General features: G+C 41.2%; 1 protein-coding gene across 1 annotated transcript in view; it reads right to left on the bottom strand.

Annotated features, from left to right (window-relative positions):
- Positions 1-18,024, bottom strand: part of TTLL5 (tubulin tyrosine ligase like 5) — a 289,229-nt gene that overhangs the window by 218,667 nt on the left and 52,538 nt on the right. The window contains exons 11-15 of the mRNA XM_036262547.1: positions 15,719-15,810; positions 14,867-14,974; positions 4,059-4,140; positions 2,501-2,562; positions 1,086-1,180 (exon numbers count right to left, since the gene is read on the bottom strand). Of these exons, the coding sequence (XP_036118440.1) occupies positions 1,086-1,180; positions 2,501-2,562; positions 4,059-4,140; positions 14,867-14,974; positions 15,719-15,810 (439 nt within the window). The remainder of the gene's footprint in view (positions 1-1,085; positions 1,181-2,500; positions 2,563-4,058; positions 4,141-14,866; positions 14,975-15,718; positions 15,811-18,024) is intronic.

Here is an 18,024-nt window from a genome sequence, read left to right as displayed (position 1 = left end):
GTTTGCAAAACCTGTTATGTTATAATGAAAAGTTATCTATCTGTGTGAGCATGGCAAAGAGAAATAGCATTACTCTAAACAAGACCAGCAAGCTAAAGGATGAGGAGGTGGCGGAGTGGGAGGAGAAGGAAGGAGAAAGGGATCAATGGAGGGCTACAGTGCAGGTGGGGGAAGAGAAAGGGGAAGAAGGGGAAGGAGAAGAAGCACTTTCTGCCTTCACAGAGTTTATAATCCAGCACAAAAGAACTGGACAAATTAAAAGCAACAAAATAATGAATGCAAAACAATGCAACAGACAATAATACTGAAATGAAAAGTAAAGTTAATGACACAGTGAGATGGATTTAATAAAAACAATCTCCAAACTTCTGAGCAGGTGAGCTCATCGGGATGGGAAGAGAGGAGGAACATGGACCTTTTAGATAAGAAAAAATGTTAAATTCAAAGAAACAAGTGGAAACTAGCCAGGTCTAGACAGGCAGGAACTGATTAGATGATGAAATGAATAGAATGATTAGCTGATTGGTGTAACTGGAACAAAAACACAAAAACTGGAGCAGCACTTGATCAAATGATGTGTCAGATATGCACAGGTTTTCATAGGCATTTTATCTCATTTAACCCCAGTCAACACCTCATCACCACTGAGGATCCTTTTAAAGAGATTTACTCGGAGGATGATATTATTTTGATTGAGTATCTTTATGAAACTAGTGTGAAGATCAAAAAGAAGGTGACACAGTAATGACCAGGGATGTGTAGACTCTCTCTCTGTGCCTTATTTATGAGCATATCAATTTCAGAGGGAAAAAAAGAGAGCAATTTATAAAAGGAGAAAGAAATAAAAAGGAAAGATAATGAAAAAGAAGTCAAAAGAAAAGAAAAAACAAAAAGCAGACAGTAAGTTTGTTTGAAAGCATAAGCTAGTAGCCACAGATGAATATAACTGCCTCCTGTCTAGAATGATCCCCAAATCCTCCTGCTCTGAGCGACCTCATATCCATGGAGCTTCGACTCACTCATTTACATTGGCTGCCAACTTCCAGTAAGCCTCCTTAGGGCTCCCTGATGCTGAATTTGCTTACCTGAGGTTTCTGGAAAGCGTTTCGCCTGGAAGACTCAAAGGTGGGATAAATTGGCCGGGTTGATGCCCGTAGGGCAGGATCTTGGCACACAAATCCTGAATGGAGAATAAGAAACATTAAAACCTGCCATTTTCTAAGAAATCAGGAGGTTTAGCTGCACCTTCTCTTCAGATGTACTAGCCCAGTTTCAATGTCATAAATATTAGAGACCCGTCCTCAAGAGGATTAGACATGACTCTCCCATACGCACATTCTGCTTGTACGTCCAGCCACCATAACTGGGGAGGACAAGAAAGGAAACATACAGCTAAGTCAACCTCCTCATCGGGGAGCTGAACTGTGGCTCTGATGGAAAAGAGATGTGCAATTTAATGAACCTGAGCGCAAAGGTGCAAACCGCCGTTTAAAAACACAGTTGTTAATACAAATTATTTTAAAGTGGCTCCCTTGACGGTGTCTGGAAAATAATGTTTTTACCTAGAGAATACAGAAGCAAGTGAGCAGTCTTGTCCTGTTGGAGGATCCACTTCTAAAACTGAGTATGCTCCACTGGCAACTTTCAAAATGAGCTTTGTAAGGGGATAAATGGCGATGGAAGGAGACTTCACTTGGGATGGTGAACACACAATACAATATACAGAGGCTGTATTACAGAATTGTAAACCTGAGACCTATATAATTTTATTAATCAATGTCACCCCAATTAATTCAATTTTTAAAAATCAACAACAACAAAAAAGAGCTTCATGGCCTTTCCATGGCTTAAGCAATTAGGCTTGGGCTAATTTCACTTACATCCTAAAAGGAAACAGATTCCCACCCAAGGAGAATAGAGTACCTAAGTTCATAGCTTTTATTGGTACACCAAGTACTAGTTCATTTCAAATACATTTTATTATGTCTTTTTAAAGTACTTAAAAAAACACACCAACAAACCCACAACATACCCACCTGACTGCCCATATTCATTCCAAAGTTTTGGTTTATCTACTCAAAAAGGGATTTCTTCCTTGAACTGCTTCAGTTATAACTGCTAGAGAAGATCATGTTGACACCAGTGGAGACTGTCTAGCAGAAATATAGCCAGTCTCCTTTGTAACAAAGCATCTTCAGCGGATTTCACTGTGTCAGCTCTGAGAAAAATTTACTTTCTCCGGATCTTTGCTTAATTCTCTTCCTCAGTTCATAATTCCTGTGCCCAGGAATTAGGTCTCAGCCCTGGTTGTGGTTCAACCTCAGGACAGGATGGAGCCAGGGGGAGTAGAAACACATAAACACTTCCCTGAAAATATAATTTTTTAGTACAAAACATCCAGCATGGCTTGGGAACTGCCAACTGGCAACACCTGTAGAGCCTGACAAAACGGATGCTCTGGGATCTTCTACGTGCATTTCCAGAAAACACCACTACTCACCTACAACAGTGAACATATCTGAAATCATACTGGCTTTAATCTTTAGGTCCAGAGGTGCATCACTACCAGAAAAGAGAAAGAAAAGAGCAATCGATAATTTTATAGGGTAAATTATAGCTGCCCCTAACGGGCCTCAATGTAACAAAGCTTCCAAATGTTGATGAGCAGCAACACATAAAGCACCTCAATCCATGGGGAAAAAAAAGAAATCTGGCAAAAAACACGCGGTGTTAAACCCATCCTCTGAAAGGCAGGCCCAGCACGTTGATTCCCTGACATGCAACCCTTTTATTCCAGAAGGTCTTGTGCAATTCAAATTTTGCATAAGTCAAAAATACTGCCTCATTATCACTGTGGATTTTAGCGGTTCAGACTTTTAATATGCTCTTTTATGAGGTGCCCACCATTCAAATTAGTTTTTACTGATGCAATAGTCAAATCATAGTCCCAAGCAAGAGAAGAAACCTTGGCTATCTCTGTACATTTTTTAAAGCTTCATTCTCTGTTCTAAAACAATCTTCTTAAGCTTACAGGCTTACAAACAAGGGCAAAATAAATACAAGTTACACCAAAATATCACCATATGATGCAGCAGGATCCTGCATGGAAACAGAACCAACAGAGACTGGGGGCCTCCGTGTGGCGGGAACTGCCATGTTGGCTGTGCTGCTGTGTTTCTCCATGAACCAGATGACTGGCTGCAGGACCAAACACCTCATTCTGGGGATCTCTAACACCGCATGATGTACCTCGCCGGGCAATCCAATAAAAGCTGACTGAACAAAAGTGTAGCTCCACACCTGACTACTGGGACTAAGCCAAACTCCCACCCCTCAAAGCAGTCCACCTGTCTGCCTTTGATTGCTTGGCATTTTGCCAACATTGCTCATCCTTAAAAATGCAGCAGCTGGGTGGTCTCTGAAATAAATCTCCAGGGTTCTCTAGCTGTTTAGAGAAGCATATAACTAATAGAAACTCTGCTGTATCTGCAAATATAAGCAGAATCTTCTTTGGTGTTGAAAAATATGTTTCTTTCCTTCTTCTGAATAACAGACAGGTTAAAAATTGTTCTAAATTATGAAAGTTTTTAGACTTTAATCTTGGGTGAATACCAGGACATGGACAGGGCAAAAGGACCAGCTGTTATCTATACTACCCTAGGCCCAGCTCTACATCTTTAAAGTATATGTGGGTTTGAGTCCTTTCATAACAAAGGAAATATAATACCACATGTATTTCTTTAGCCTTAGTAGAAAATTATAAAGTTAAGAGAGAAAAAGAGAGAGAGAAAACTGGGGATAAAAACGAATGCAAGAACCATCCTTTAAAAGCCATAGAGTATAAATTGACTAGTAATATAGGGATCCATGGTTGCCATTTGGACTTTGACAACATACCACAAATCTCCCAAATTTAGAAATTCTAGACATCTCTATCTAATAACTAGGGAAAGAAATCACCTAGTACCAAGAGAAATTACCAAAAAAATAAAATTGTTTAAGTGACATTTACTAGAGGTTTCTCCTTTTCTAGTAGATGGAACAGTCAGTCTACTTACCAAGCCAAAGAAGGAGAGAGATTCACTTCCAACAACCATGGCTTCAGAGTAGAATCAATGAGCACATCAAAGCCATAGAGTTCTAGAAATACAACAACACAATACACAAGATCATTTTCCATGTCATGGCCAAACGAAGATCTGGAGGATTCAATCCAATCAGCTCCCATCACAGGCCTAGAAATTTGCTGAGTATAAATAATAAGTGGAAGCAGAAGCAGAGAATCTTGCAAGTTCAAGAGAAATTAATCAGGCTCTAGAGATAATGAGAAAATGATGCTGTAAAATTCCACTGTTTTCCCATCTACTCTATTGATTTCCCTGAGTTCTACATGGAGAGTAGCCTGACTCTGGAGGTTAACAAGCATGACTCTCCACAGTCTTCCTTGGTATACATATATAGAATATATCAGACTTTCAGAAGTCCCACTCATTCCCAAACATCCCCCTCTGTTCCTCAAATAAACTGTTTATACCTTCTTTCTAGGAGAGAACACTAGCCTCCTTACAGTTTGACCAGAGGTCACACACCACTGCTCACACCCACAAAACACAACCAAGTAGTTTCCAGAAATTCATTTTGAAACAAATTTCTTTACTACAAGAAAGATTTTCCCTTTCTCAATCCTCTCAAACGCAGAGAAATAAACGTAGGCTTCTGAAAAGACGGTGCCAAAGACTCTCTTCTAGAACACAGGAAGTCCGGTGTGTTACCAAGAACCCTAGACTGGGAATCCAGACACCGGGATCCTCCTCATGACCTACCACTGATTCACCGTGAAACCTGGGGAAGTCATTTCTTTCTCTGATATTTCTTTAGCATCCTTTGGTTTCTCTTATGCTCTTTATTAATCACCACTTGTCAACAGCTATATGCTCAGTAAACCTATATCCAGAATTCCTATTTATGTCATATGGATTCAGGTAGACATTCATATTTATATTTTCTCTTGGAAAATGTTTCATGAGAGAGTTGGCTTCTCTAGTACTTAGTTAGGATTCCATTTAATTTGTAAAAATAATTACAAACTATAAGAGTCTGAGTTGGGATTCACCTTCATGTAACTACCCCAAAATCATATATTAGTTATACTTAAAAATGTAAAAAGAAGAAAGGTCCTTCACCTATTTTCTTCTGGTAACAAATTACAGATTTGTGTGTGTGCGCGCACACGCGCGTGTTTGTTACCGATGTTTCTCCTTTTTCCCCCACTGACACCCTTCTCCCCCTCACACCCTCCTCCCCCTCCCTCCCCAGCTTTGTTGTCCATGTCTCAGTCATCTGCAGAATATTCCCCTTTTAATCTGAGAAAAATCTTTTGTGATATGGCACTAAATAAGGTATTTAAAAGGAAAAACCAAACTGCAAAATATACAAGTCCATGTTAATATCACACAAGCAAGAGAGAACAGAATGTGAGTCTGATTTTATATATATATATATATATATATATATATATATATATATATATGTATATCTTCAATTTCTAAAAGCTGAGGCACAGGATTCAACTATTTCATAAAGTGGTACTATTATTGATAATAATAGTATGAGGAACAGGATGAGAATCAAACCACATATTGATCAGACTTGCAGAATCAGCCACAAATGAAAAAACAAACAAACTGAAATTAGAATAAAAATGAGACCCACTATTTCAACACCTTGCATTAATCAGTCAACACATTTACTTAACTATTTCCCAAATCAAAGAGGCAGATTCCAAGAATATCAGTTGAAAGGCTGAGAATTAATAATCTGGGAAGGAAAAAAATAACCCAAAGAGAAAAAACACTGTATACAGTGACAACTTAATTTTTTTTAAATCCTCACCTGAGGATAGTTTTCTATTTATCTTCAGACAAAGTGAAAGGGGGAGGGAGAGGGAGAAAAGGAAAACGGAGAGAGAGAGAGAGAGAGAGAGAAACACTGATATGAGAGACACACATCAACTGGCTGCCTCCTGTATGACCCTGACCCTGACCAGGGCTGGGGATGAACTGCAACCAAGGTATGTACCCTTGACTGGAATCGAACCCGCGACTCATTGGTCTGTGGGCCAGGGCAATGACAACTGGATTTTTACTCAGGTGAGTAAAGCCTGTCAGTGTTAAAGAATCTCATAATCAGCTTTGAATTGAACTACTTCTGTACCTGTACCAGGCTTGGATCTACTACCATTTAAGAATGGGACAGTGATAGATAGTGCTAAAGCATGGCCCAAACCCCAGCTCACCTGAGGCTGGAATTGGGGCAAAGAAATGAGGTAAAAAGATAGCATCTGTATCAGGCTTACCTCTTAAAATTATTGGCTCGGCTTAAGAAAAATAATTTGGCTCCTTTGCAGACTACTAGAGTCCTGATAACCCCTTAACCTGTGATTGGTCTTTTCTGTGTACAGTAAAGGTTTTAAAAAGTAGGCTGTACTGATGCCCTGGCCGGTTTTGCTCAGCGGTTGGAGCATCGGCCTGTGGTCCAGGGAGACCCAGTTCAGTTCCCACTAAGGGCACGTACCTCAGTTGCAGTTTGTCCCCGGCCCTGGTTGGGTGGTGCGGGTGGCAGCCACTCAATGTGTCCCTTTCACATCGATGTTTCTCTCTCTCTCTCTCTCTCTCTCTCTCTCCCTCTCTCTCCCTCCCACTCTATCTGAACAAAAAATGGAAAAAGGTCCTCAGGTGAAGATAAAAAATTTTAAAAAGTAGGCTGTACTGAGATAAACCTCGTCTTTCAATGCTGTGTGTTTCAGCAGCAGTGTCTAGAGTTTCACAACTGCAGCGTCCAGAGAAGATCTTCCAGTGTCCGGTCACCGCAGGGTTCAGGCCAGCTGGCTTTCCCAGTTCTGAGCTACTGCTTTCTTTGTTCCTCTGTGTGGTCTTCATCACGACAGGCAAGCAAGTATTTTCAAAGGACTGTTGCTACCTCCTTAATCAACAACGCTTCCTCAGGAAATTTTTCCTTGGTGAGGAATATTTCCTTAGCCCCCAGCCAAATCAAAACAAACTTGAAAATTATACTAGTGAATGATAAGAAGAAGCCTGGCTCCACTTCCTACTTGACATTAGCACCCTTACCTCTATATCTTTTTTTTTTATCCTCACCCAAGGACATTTTTCCATTCTTTGTTCAGGTAGAGTGGGAGGGAGAGAGAGGAAGGGAGAGAGAGAGAGAAACATCGATGTGAAAGGAACACATCGAGTGGCTGCCACCCGCACAACCGACCAGGGCCAGGGACAAACTGCAACCGAGGTACATGCCCTTAGCGGGAACCGAACCCCGGTCTCTCAGGACCGCAGGCCGACGCTCTAACCGCTGAGCCAAACCGGCCAGGGCACCTCTATATCTTTAATGCAACTTCTGGAAAAAGCAAACTACTCTCAGCTGCTTAACTTTCTTAATGCCTCTTCACTCCCCAACCCACAAGAATGTGCTTCTGCTCTGGCTCTCTAGTAATTGATGTTCTCACTATGGTCACCAAAACCACCTAACTGCTAAGCCCAAGCATCTGAAGCTGCTGACCATCCCTTACTTATTGGATCTTTCTTCTCCCTTGGTTCCAGGACACTGCTCTCTGCTGATTCTCCTCCTCCTTCCTCTCCTTCTTTCATTCCTTTTCTTCTGCCCAGCTAGTCACTGGTAGGTTTGCTCAGGGTGGCTTCCTCAGGTCTCTTTCCTTCTCAAGTCTACTTCTGTTCTTGGGTGATCACATGAATTCTCATGGCTGCAATTAATATTATGATGATGACATTCAAATCTACATCTTTAGTCAAATGTCACCTGAACACCAAATCCATAATTCCAACTGCCTTCTAGACAACTTCATTAGGATATCCCACGGGTACTCAACACTCCACAAAACCTAACTCATTACCTCTCCCCAAAACCTGTTGGCTTCCTATTATTCTTCCTCTTGAAAAATGGTAACCCCATGCATCAGTCTCTAAAGGTGGAAACACTCTTCAGCACCTCCCTAATACAACATACTACCAAATCTTTTCTCTATATTTCTCTTTAATCCAGCCTTCTATATTTTCCTTTAAGGTCTAATTTCCATAAAAGGAAACAGACAGATCTTAAGTATACAATTTGATGAATTTTGATAATTGAATACATCCATGTAACCTACACTCATATCAATCCACAGAACATTTCCATCACCCCAGAAAGGTCCCTCGTGTTCCTCCCTGGTAAATATCCTGCTTCCCCTGTCACACCCCCAATCACTTTTCTTTTTTATTTTGTTATTTATTTAATCCTCACCCAAGGATATGTTTGCTGATTCGAGAGAGGAAGGGAGAGAGAAACATGGATGGGAGAAAGAAACAAATCAGTTGCCTCTCATACATAACCCAAATGGAGACTGACCTCGCAACTTGGGAGGTGCCCTGATCAGAAGTCGAACCCACGGCCTTTTGGTGTACAAGACGACGCTCCAACCAACTGAGACACACTGGCCATGGTCCCCAATCACCATTCTTATTTCTTCCACCATAGGTTAGTTTTGCCTATTCTAAAATTTCATATAAATGGAAGCATGCAGTATATACCCTTTTGAGTCTGGCTTCTTTAATTTAGCATGTTCGTGAGGTTCATCCATCTATCATTGTTTCTTGTTTAAAGACACGATTACTGAGACATGTTTAGACATAATAAAATTCACACTTTTAAACTGCAGTTTGATGAGTTTTGACAAATGAATAGTTGTTGTTTAACCACCACCACAATCAAGAACAGTTCTATCACAAACGTGTGCCCCCTGCAGTCGATCCTCACTCCCTACGCACTCGCATCCACTGATCTAATTTCTGTCTTTTTCCAAAAAGCGAAATAAATGAAATAATACAGTATTTAGCCTTTTGAAAGTGGCTTCTTTCATTTTTGCATTGTGCTTTTCAGGGTTATCTATGTTATTATATGTATCCGTCGTATAGTTCATTCCTTTTATTACTGAGTAGTATTCCAGTTTATGGACATACCACAATTTATTTATCTATTCAACAGATGATGGACATTTGTGTTGTTTCCAATCTTTGGCGATTATGAATAAAACAGTCATGTACAAGTATTTGTGTGAACATATGGTTTCGTGTTTCTTGGGTAAATACCTATGCATGGGATTGCTGGGTCACATGGTAAGTAGGTATTATCACTGCATACCTCTTATCTGTGACATTATTTCCCGAGCACTAGTCTCTCCCCACTGTAGTCCACTCTCCACATGGCCATCAGAATTACCTTTCTAAGACATAAATCTAACAGATAAAGACAGGCAGGCCGTGACTGTCAGCAATAGACACCGATGTCAGGTTGGTTCCTGGAGGATTTTAAACTAGTCACTTCTAGTAATGTTGAACAGTTTTCCCTTTGTTGTAATTCTATCATACCAAGCTTTTGGTCAAATCACAATCAAAGTTAAAAAAAATAATAATAATCCTGTCGCTCCCCTGCTCCCAAACCTCCAGTGGCTGGCTGCTGTTCACCAGATGACCTGAAGCATGTCAGGCCTTTACAACTGGGCCCCGACCTATTTCCATAACCCTTATCTCCAGCCACCCCATGCTAGGCAGGCTCCATCCAGTCACAATGAACTCACCACTTCAAAAAAAGCCACATCCTGTCATGACACAGTGTTTTGCATGTCATATTCTTTCTGCGAGGAATGGCTTTCCCTGACTCCCCTAGGCATAACTGACAACTGTGTATTCCAAGAGCACCTGAGTCACCCCGCTACCTGTCCTGTCGTTTATCATTTCATGCCTGCTCCTCTCCACCACTCAAGGCCAGGGGCCATGTCTCATCATTGTTATGTACCAAACAGCTTGCACCATAAATCAAGAAATACTGGGGGGGTGCGGGTGGGGGAGAAGGAAAAAAGAAAAGAATTTTAAGTGGAAAACACTGTACAATTTTTGAGAAAGACAAAATAATTTGCAGGTACGCTCCTGATCACAAGCTTTGAAATATTCATAGTAAAGCCACCAACCATAAAGAAAATAGGAGAAATTCTTATTAAGATTTTAAAACATTAAGGAAAAACTTGATAAAAGAGGTCTAGGAAGAGAGGAGGGAAAAATTTGATACAGAAAATAATAATGCACCCAAGGCCTAAGAGATTACTAAACATGCCACAGCACTGATTTAGGAATCAATCCACTGAAATCGAGTCCCAGCTGAAGCTGTAATCCCTGAGGCAGTGGACAGTGCCAGCATCAGCCAGCACTCGCTGTCAGTCCAGTGCTAGTGTATAAAGGAAATTCTTTTCACCTTGGCTTTGGATTTGATTTGAAAACCTAAGGAGGAAGTCTTTATCTGGGGTCCAGAAGGAGAATTTGGAAAAAAGCAGATCAAGGTCCCACAGGAAAATGAACTAAATAAAAGAAAAAGCCCAGAGCCAATTTGTTAACTAGTCTAATAAATCAATATGGTATCTGGCTACCATATGTAAAGGTAGATTTGAAAGGAGTAGCTAGGACTTGGTACTGTTGATCAGAGCAGAAAGAATGCCCCTTTTCAGGTCTGAGCTCCTAGAAAGGATGCTATGGTTTTTCCTGTGATCTGGTTACAGGAGACCAGGAGAATCCAGGATATGGGGCATGCCAAAAGTGGTCGGACACATCAGAACTTGTCTTTATGTGGGTGGAGAAAGAACCAGAGAACCGCCTCTTAAATTTGGCTTTACCATTTATTAAATGCAGGACCTAGGCTAAATTATTTAACCTCTCTGAATCTTTTTTCCTTGTCTATTAACATGAGTAATAAATACAAACTGTTAAGAGGACTAAAGGAAATAACCAATGAAGAGCACTTGATAAACAGTAGGTACTTTCTACTAAGTCCCTTCTACAGTCGACTTCTCTTCCCACCTAAATAGAGCCTGGGATGAGCCAGAAAAGGAGACTGTCTCCAAAAGTGAACTGTTTGATGACTTTGATTTTGTTGTTGTTGTTGTTTGTCAAGCAGTTTACATTGTTGGAAAATGTATATTGCCCCTTTCATTCCTTTAACAAATATTTATGGACATTCTCCCTTTAGGAATGTCAGCTTACTCTGTGAAATTGTCTAGAACAATAGCAATGAAAAGCCAAAGCAGCATTCATGCAACAAAGAGAGGTTACTGAGCGTGGTTGTCCAGAGCGAAGATGGCACTGGTCTCTGACTTAAACAAAGCCAGTCCAATTTTACCAATGGTATGACAGAGGGTTCATATGATCCCAGGCTGGAGAGGAACAGGGTCACAGCCTGTCACTTCAGGCATCTTCTCACACATAGATAAAACCACTGTCAGTAACTGCATCTTTAAAGAATAGCTAACATCCTGTTGTTTTTGGCTGTTTTTCTCCAATTGGTCAAAAAAGCTATTCTCATAGCCAATTATCTCACGGTGCCAATTTCCTAAGCATATTTAAAGGGTTGCTGTTTAAGCATATATTTCACATGGTACCATGTTTTCACAATCTTGAAGCCAGTAAAAACTAGACTGTCAACATCTGCTTTATTGGGAAAGGCATCAAAAGTTCTATCAGCCAAGAGTCCTGTGATCAAGGTGACTTAAGTGCCAAAACCCATCTTCTGACCCCCTTTCTCCAAGCTGAGTCTCTTATCTGACTTCTCTCACTCATTAGCTCTGGAACCTGAAGTAAGAGTCTTAATTTCTCAGAATCTCAATTTCTCTATACAGACTAATTTATTCTCTGAGATCCTTTCCAGATGTACATATCTATGGAAAAAAAAAAAAAACATTAAATGGCTAAGTCGTGGGTCGTTTGTGTTGGTTCCTAAGTCTACATTTAAATGCTAGTAATACAACGCAGGTATACATATATATCATCCCAGGTAAAATTTGGTTTGAGAGGAACAAACTCTTATAATCTATGCCTTGCATACAGCAGAAACAGGAAAAAAAAAGGGTTCAATGCTTAAGTAAACAAATGAATGGGAATACTGAAGGTACCTGGAAGCACTGTTGGACGGACATTAGAGATGGTGGGGTGAGAAAGAAATGATAAGACAGAAACACTCAGATAGTAATGCCACGCTCCTGGCAAGGATTCTCAATTGCAGAAGGGCAGACACAGCAATAAAAAAATATAGCGAACCCGATCACTGGACTACTGGCTTCCTCTAAAAGCACCAAAGCTCTGTTCAAGCCAAATTCTTCTGGGAAGCTCTCAATTCCTGTTTACTCTAAAACAAATGAAAAAGAAGAAAAAGAAAATAAAGGGAAAAAAAAAACACAGCTTATTCCATGTAACGTCAATCCCAGGGGAGGTTAGGAATCAGTGGGAGGCAGAGAGAGTCACACACATATACACACGTTTACAAAATCCTATCTGATGGGGTAGGTTAATGAAGCACACAAAATCCCAGGCGGACAGGAAGTGGGATCAGAACCACAAAAGCCAAGAACACAGTCAACAACTTAAAAACTCCAGATGCACTCAGTTTATTAAAACTGAACACAAGTAGGGAGGGGGAAGGAGACCGATGGCTGATGGCACAGATGTAGGGGGTATTTCACTGAATCAGAGAAAGTCACTGCTTAATTTACATCAGAACTTTGATTGCCATTAAGTTTTAAAAATTCTTCTGTTTCCAAAAGGCAATCAAGCAATAAAACAAAATAGAAAAGGAAACATTCAGAAAAGCTTGTGATGATTCTGGAACAAAGATTTTTACACCAAGAAATTTACCCTCACATAAGAGCCAAGCCGATGTGGAAAAGAAACTTTTATGTATTTTTTTAATCTAGTGAGATTTTTGAAGTTTAAGTGACAGTCCCCACACCCCTTCCTCAAACACTTTACAATAATTCTGAGAGCTCTAGGCCCTTATCAAACAAGATTTATTGTGACGCATACTGGCAATTAAAACGAGTGCCAATCAGTCACTCAACAAATTATTTCTTAAATATCCTCTAAGGGCAAAAAATACTGCTATGCATGGGAGGGCAGGAATGAGGGGACACTGATGCTGTCCTCAAGGAGCTCTGGTCCAGTGTGGAGACAGACACATAAACGGGTACCAGGGCGGGGTTGGGGGGAGGCTAACTATGACTGAAAGACTTAGGAAAAACTTCCCCCCAAAGAAGTGATACTAGACTTCGTTTTGAAAGATGTCATGATCTGCCAGGTAAAGTAACATGAGACAAGTATTTCAGACACAGGATAAAGCAGGTGCAAAGGCAGAGGGTTAGGAAAAGACCCAGAGGTCCAGGGAGATGGTGAAAGGTTTGGTTTGGCAAAAATAGGGTGAGAGGGGCAGGGGAGACGGTGACTAGGAAGAATTCACAGAGGTAAGCTCAGAGACTACTGGGGCGGTGTATGTGTGAAGAAAATACCACAGCACAACAGGAAGGGAAGACAATGGAACAAGTACAGAACAGCATGGGAGAGGAGACACACAGGACACTGTTAGACAAGGATTCCTAGAAGAGGCCATGTCAAGCTGAGTCGTAGAACATAAACAGAAGAGTGCAAGGCAGGCAGGAGGAGAATTCCCCAGCTGGAGAGCGGATCTTACCTAGAGGCACAAAGGCATGGGGTGGTACAGTTGGATTATAAGGTATAAGACGGGAAACAGAATTCTAAAAAGTCAGCTGGAGTCAGATCACTAGAAACTTGAAGCTATAACAAGTTTCTGTTTACGAATAAAACCTACGGAGCCATTTAAGGGTTTCAGAAGACAGAAACATATTTGCATTTAAAAAGATATCACAACCTCTTCTTCTCCTATATAATTTTAAGTCCTGGTTTATCTACCATCTTCTATTCAGTCTCAACACTTCCCTTTGTTTAGTGCCCCTAAAGTACAGATTGTTTTGATAATCCATTAAAGAGATCAAGAATTATAATGTCTAGTTATAAAAATGAAAGGCCAGGCATGTACCAAGTACTTTGCATGCATCACCTTTGATCTTCCTGGTACTCTGAGGAAGCAGGTGCCATCATTACTGACCTTTGAAAGGTAAGGAAACAGAATCAGAGCAATTTTCTGAAAATCAGAACACTAGTAAGGGGTGCAAATGGGTCTCAGACTAAATGTCAGGCTCTAAAGCCCATGTTTTTCGCTTTTCCGCTACCCGGCCTCCTGAGCAAGCCGTGCCTTACTACTGTGTTATTTAATTACCCGCGCCCATGACCCTCACGTGTTTTACTAACAACACCTAGCACCTGCTGAAAGCCTATGTGACTTCACTGGCAATCACTGAAGAGTTCACATCCACGCAGAAGACAAATGCTACAGTCACATCTCGTGGGTCAGTAGGCAGCAGGCGTCCTGATCCGGTCACCATGAATTGTCTTACTCCTCTGTGCAATCAGGAGTTAGAGGTGGCAGAGAAGGGAGGAGAAGAGGAAGAGAATAAAGAAGAAGAGGGGAGGGGGAGGAATCCACCAGAGAGAAGACTAAAACAAAAAGGAGGAGTCATCGGAAAATGCGAGAAAGCACACACTGGTACCAGCCAGAACTTCTTGGAACAGTTCCCAGTCTGGCTGCCAGAGAGCTCTGGAATATATTTGTTAGAGCTGGATTCCTGCACAGTTCATTGCAGACTTTTCCTGATTGCACTCTGACAAAGAGACCCATACTTTAGTTCTAATCCCTGCTTCCCACAGAAAGCTAGTTGGTTCTCAGGGGACGTCCAACTAAGCTCACCACTGGCCTCTCGGTAGATCTTCACGTGAACTCAGAAAGAAAAATGCACCACATACCTTACTCCTGTAGAATCACTAAATTTCTCTACCCCAGGATCCCACCCCAACTTCCCAAGTCCCTTTTCACAAAGCACTTTAAACTTCTTGAGTCTCCTTACCAAAACAGCTGCAGCGGTGAGGAACAAAGGTTTTACAGGCTGTAGCAATGGCTAGCTCAGCAGAGATTATAGTCTTAATGATCAGGTCTTCTACATTGGCCATCAATGCTACAAAAAAAAAAAAAGAAGAAGAAGAAGAAGGAAGAACCACTACAATGCATGGATTAGAAAGACTGGACTCCAGAACACAATCTAATATCAAAGCATGTGTCCTCATTCAGAAAAGTCTCTAAATGGAGTCTTGTGAATGGGTGCAACGGGAGAAGGCACATCCATGAACAGAGGAACATGTCAAAAAGGTGGCCTCCTATGTCAAAAGACAGACAGAATAGAAAAGGAGCCGTACTCCTCTTCTCAGTCTTCCATTACCCTTCCCTCTGTGGACTGGGATAGGTCTGGTGGCTCAGTTTCCCATTCTGCTCAAGGCTCAGCCACGGCATCCATTTTGATTCTAAGCCCTACACTCAAACTCGACACTGTCCATTCTCCAATGTAGCAACATGAATAAGAGAGATTAACTTAGAAACATGTGAACTCAAGGCCAATATGGAGAAAATGTGCTACTTAAAAAGCTGATAGCATTTTAGTTAGCAGTTCAACATTCACTAAGGATAAATTCACTGGATTAAAGAAAAAAGTTATGCCTTTCAAACTAGAAGCAAGAAAAGGGATTTTGGGGGTCACAGAAAGCCTTTTCTCCATCTCAAAGGGCAGGAAAAATTAAGACCAAAAACAGTGATCCCATGAGGTGTCTCAGCAACAGTATTAAAATTAGAGAATGATGATGGTGAGAGACAACAGTCAAGTTATACAAAGAAGGGAAGTCAAAACGAAAAAAGGCCTGGTACTCACCAGTGGTATCTCTGCCTTCTTGTTTCAGATACCTAAGCATAGCACTCATGCTCCACTTGTTCCCATAATCCTCCACTTCTGGATCATCACAACTAAAACAAATTAATGGATCAAGGTCACATATGCAACTAGGCCTGGCTGTAGAAACCTTTTTTTTTTTAGAAATAGCTTTTGCTGACTTCCACCTCACCCACTTTTTCTCTTAACCCTTTTTGTCATATATCCTTTTACAACAATTTCTTCCACTGAAATGAAAATGTACATAGCTTGCCTTATTGAGGTGTGTAGGGGAGAAAGTGCCCAATTCATCCTTAACCAAACAATTACACGTTATAAGAGAGTAAAAGAAATGTGTGACTGAATGTAAACAAGTTTAAGAATGGTTACAATACATTAATAGATTTAAATGTTTGGAGTGAAAACCTAGCCTTTGAGGTAGATGTCACATGAGCCCAACACGGAGTCTAAACGGGCTAGTGAGGCAACACAGTGGAGTATTTTAATGACCTAGCCAAGCACAGAACTGCTTTAGCATCTGATGCAAGCTCCCTCCTCCCTGGTGGCAGATGTGGCTTTTTAAAATACCTTCTGATCTGTCACCGACAGCAGAATGCACTAGAGCCACAGTAAAAGTGATGAAGTCCACCACCACTCTAGCAGCAGGGTGGCAAACAGGGCTGCTCCTGGGACTGTTGGCAAGGTCATGCCATCTGGAACTTGTGTTTTGCAGCTGCCCCCCCCCCCCATTCCCTACCAGCACCCCACCACCCATTAGTTGCCTCTTGGCTCATCTTCCAACCAGGATATAGCTTCAGCCAATTCCTGACCTGCTCACAGGATATTCAATGAAATCTTTATAGCTTCAGCAACCATGCCATCACTTCCAGATCCTTCCCTTTCTCTTTTTTTCTTTCTTTCTTCCTTTCTCTCTCTCTCTTTCTTTCCTTGGACTTTCTAGGCACCTATTTTTAGGCTGAGTAGAAAGTAACTATTTGGGTTTCTTTTTTATTTTTCCACTTTCTGGCAAAATTATCAGAATGAAAGAAAACAGAGCAGAAAGAATATTTCCACACAGCTGGGCTGGTATTCCCTTCCACTGAATCCTTTTCTGAGATGGCCTCATTTCTTTATTTAATTTATTCCTAAGTTTTTTCCCCTCTTGATCATACAAGTATTTATTTTAGAAAAATTAAGAAGTACATAAAAGCTCCAAGAAGAAAATAGAAATCACCCACCCATCATCCCATCCACTATAGCTAAGAACTGTTAACATTTTAGTATATATCTTCCTAGTTTTCTTCTCCCCTTCCCTTCAGCAAAAATAAACAGCTTTAGTTATCTAATATATTCAAAAAAGAAATTAATTGGACATAGTTTCTGGTAACCTGCTGTTTCCACCTGACAATGTACAGTGATGACATTCTTGTCTATGACCTTGTGTGCACATCCTTCGTTTCTCTTTAAGGTTAAATTCCTGGAAATAGAATTGCTGAGTCAAAGGGTATAAATATTTTGATATATTTTTACCAAATGCTCAAATGACCTCGTTTCTTGATTTCTAAGAAGTTTCATAGGCCCATTAAAGCCCCACCCCTAAGGCAAGTGAGGGGAAGACAATGAATGAGGCAGATGAAACTTGGGAAGGCGTATTTTGGTAGACAAAGGTGACACTGTAACTGCGTAAGCATTGGAGAAGCAGCAGCAGATATGCCTCAAAACTATGTTAAATGACTCTGACGGCCTTTCTTAAGTTACATGGATAGCAACACAAGATCTGCCTCCAGAGCAACATGTTGACTTTCTACTTTCACAACACCCTCGTCTAAGATGGACTTCTCTATACTCACAACACCCGCGTCTGACACAGACTTCTCTACACTCACAACACCCGCACCTGAGACTGACTTCTCTACTCTCACAACACCCACGTCTGAGACAGACTTCTCTACTCTCACAACACCCGCACCTGAGACTGACTTCTCTACACTCACAACACCCGCACCTGAGACTGACTACTCTCACAACACCTGCACCTGAGACTGACTTCTCTACTCTCACAACACACGCACCTGAGACTGACTTCTCTACTCTCACAACACCTGCACCTGAGACTGACTACTCTCACAACACCCGCACCTGAGACTGACTTCTCTACTCTCACAACACCCGCACCTGAGACTGACTACTCTCACAACACCCGCACCTGAGACTGACTACTCTCACAACACCCGCACCTGAGACTGACTTCTCTACTCTCACAACACCCGCACCTGAGACTGACTTCTCTACTCTCACAACACCCGCAC

The sequence above is a fragment of the Molossus molossus genome, unplaced genomic scaffold (assembly GCF_014108415.1).
Source record: "Molossus molossus isolate mMolMol1 unplaced genomic scaffold, mMolMol1.p scaffold_m16_p_1, whole genome shotgun sequence".
NCBI lineage: Eukaryota > Metazoa > Chordata > Mammalia > Chiroptera > Molossidae > Molossus > Molossus molossus.
The sequence above is the reverse complement of the archived record's forward strand: the minus strand, read 5'-3'. Positions and strand labels throughout refer to the sequence as shown.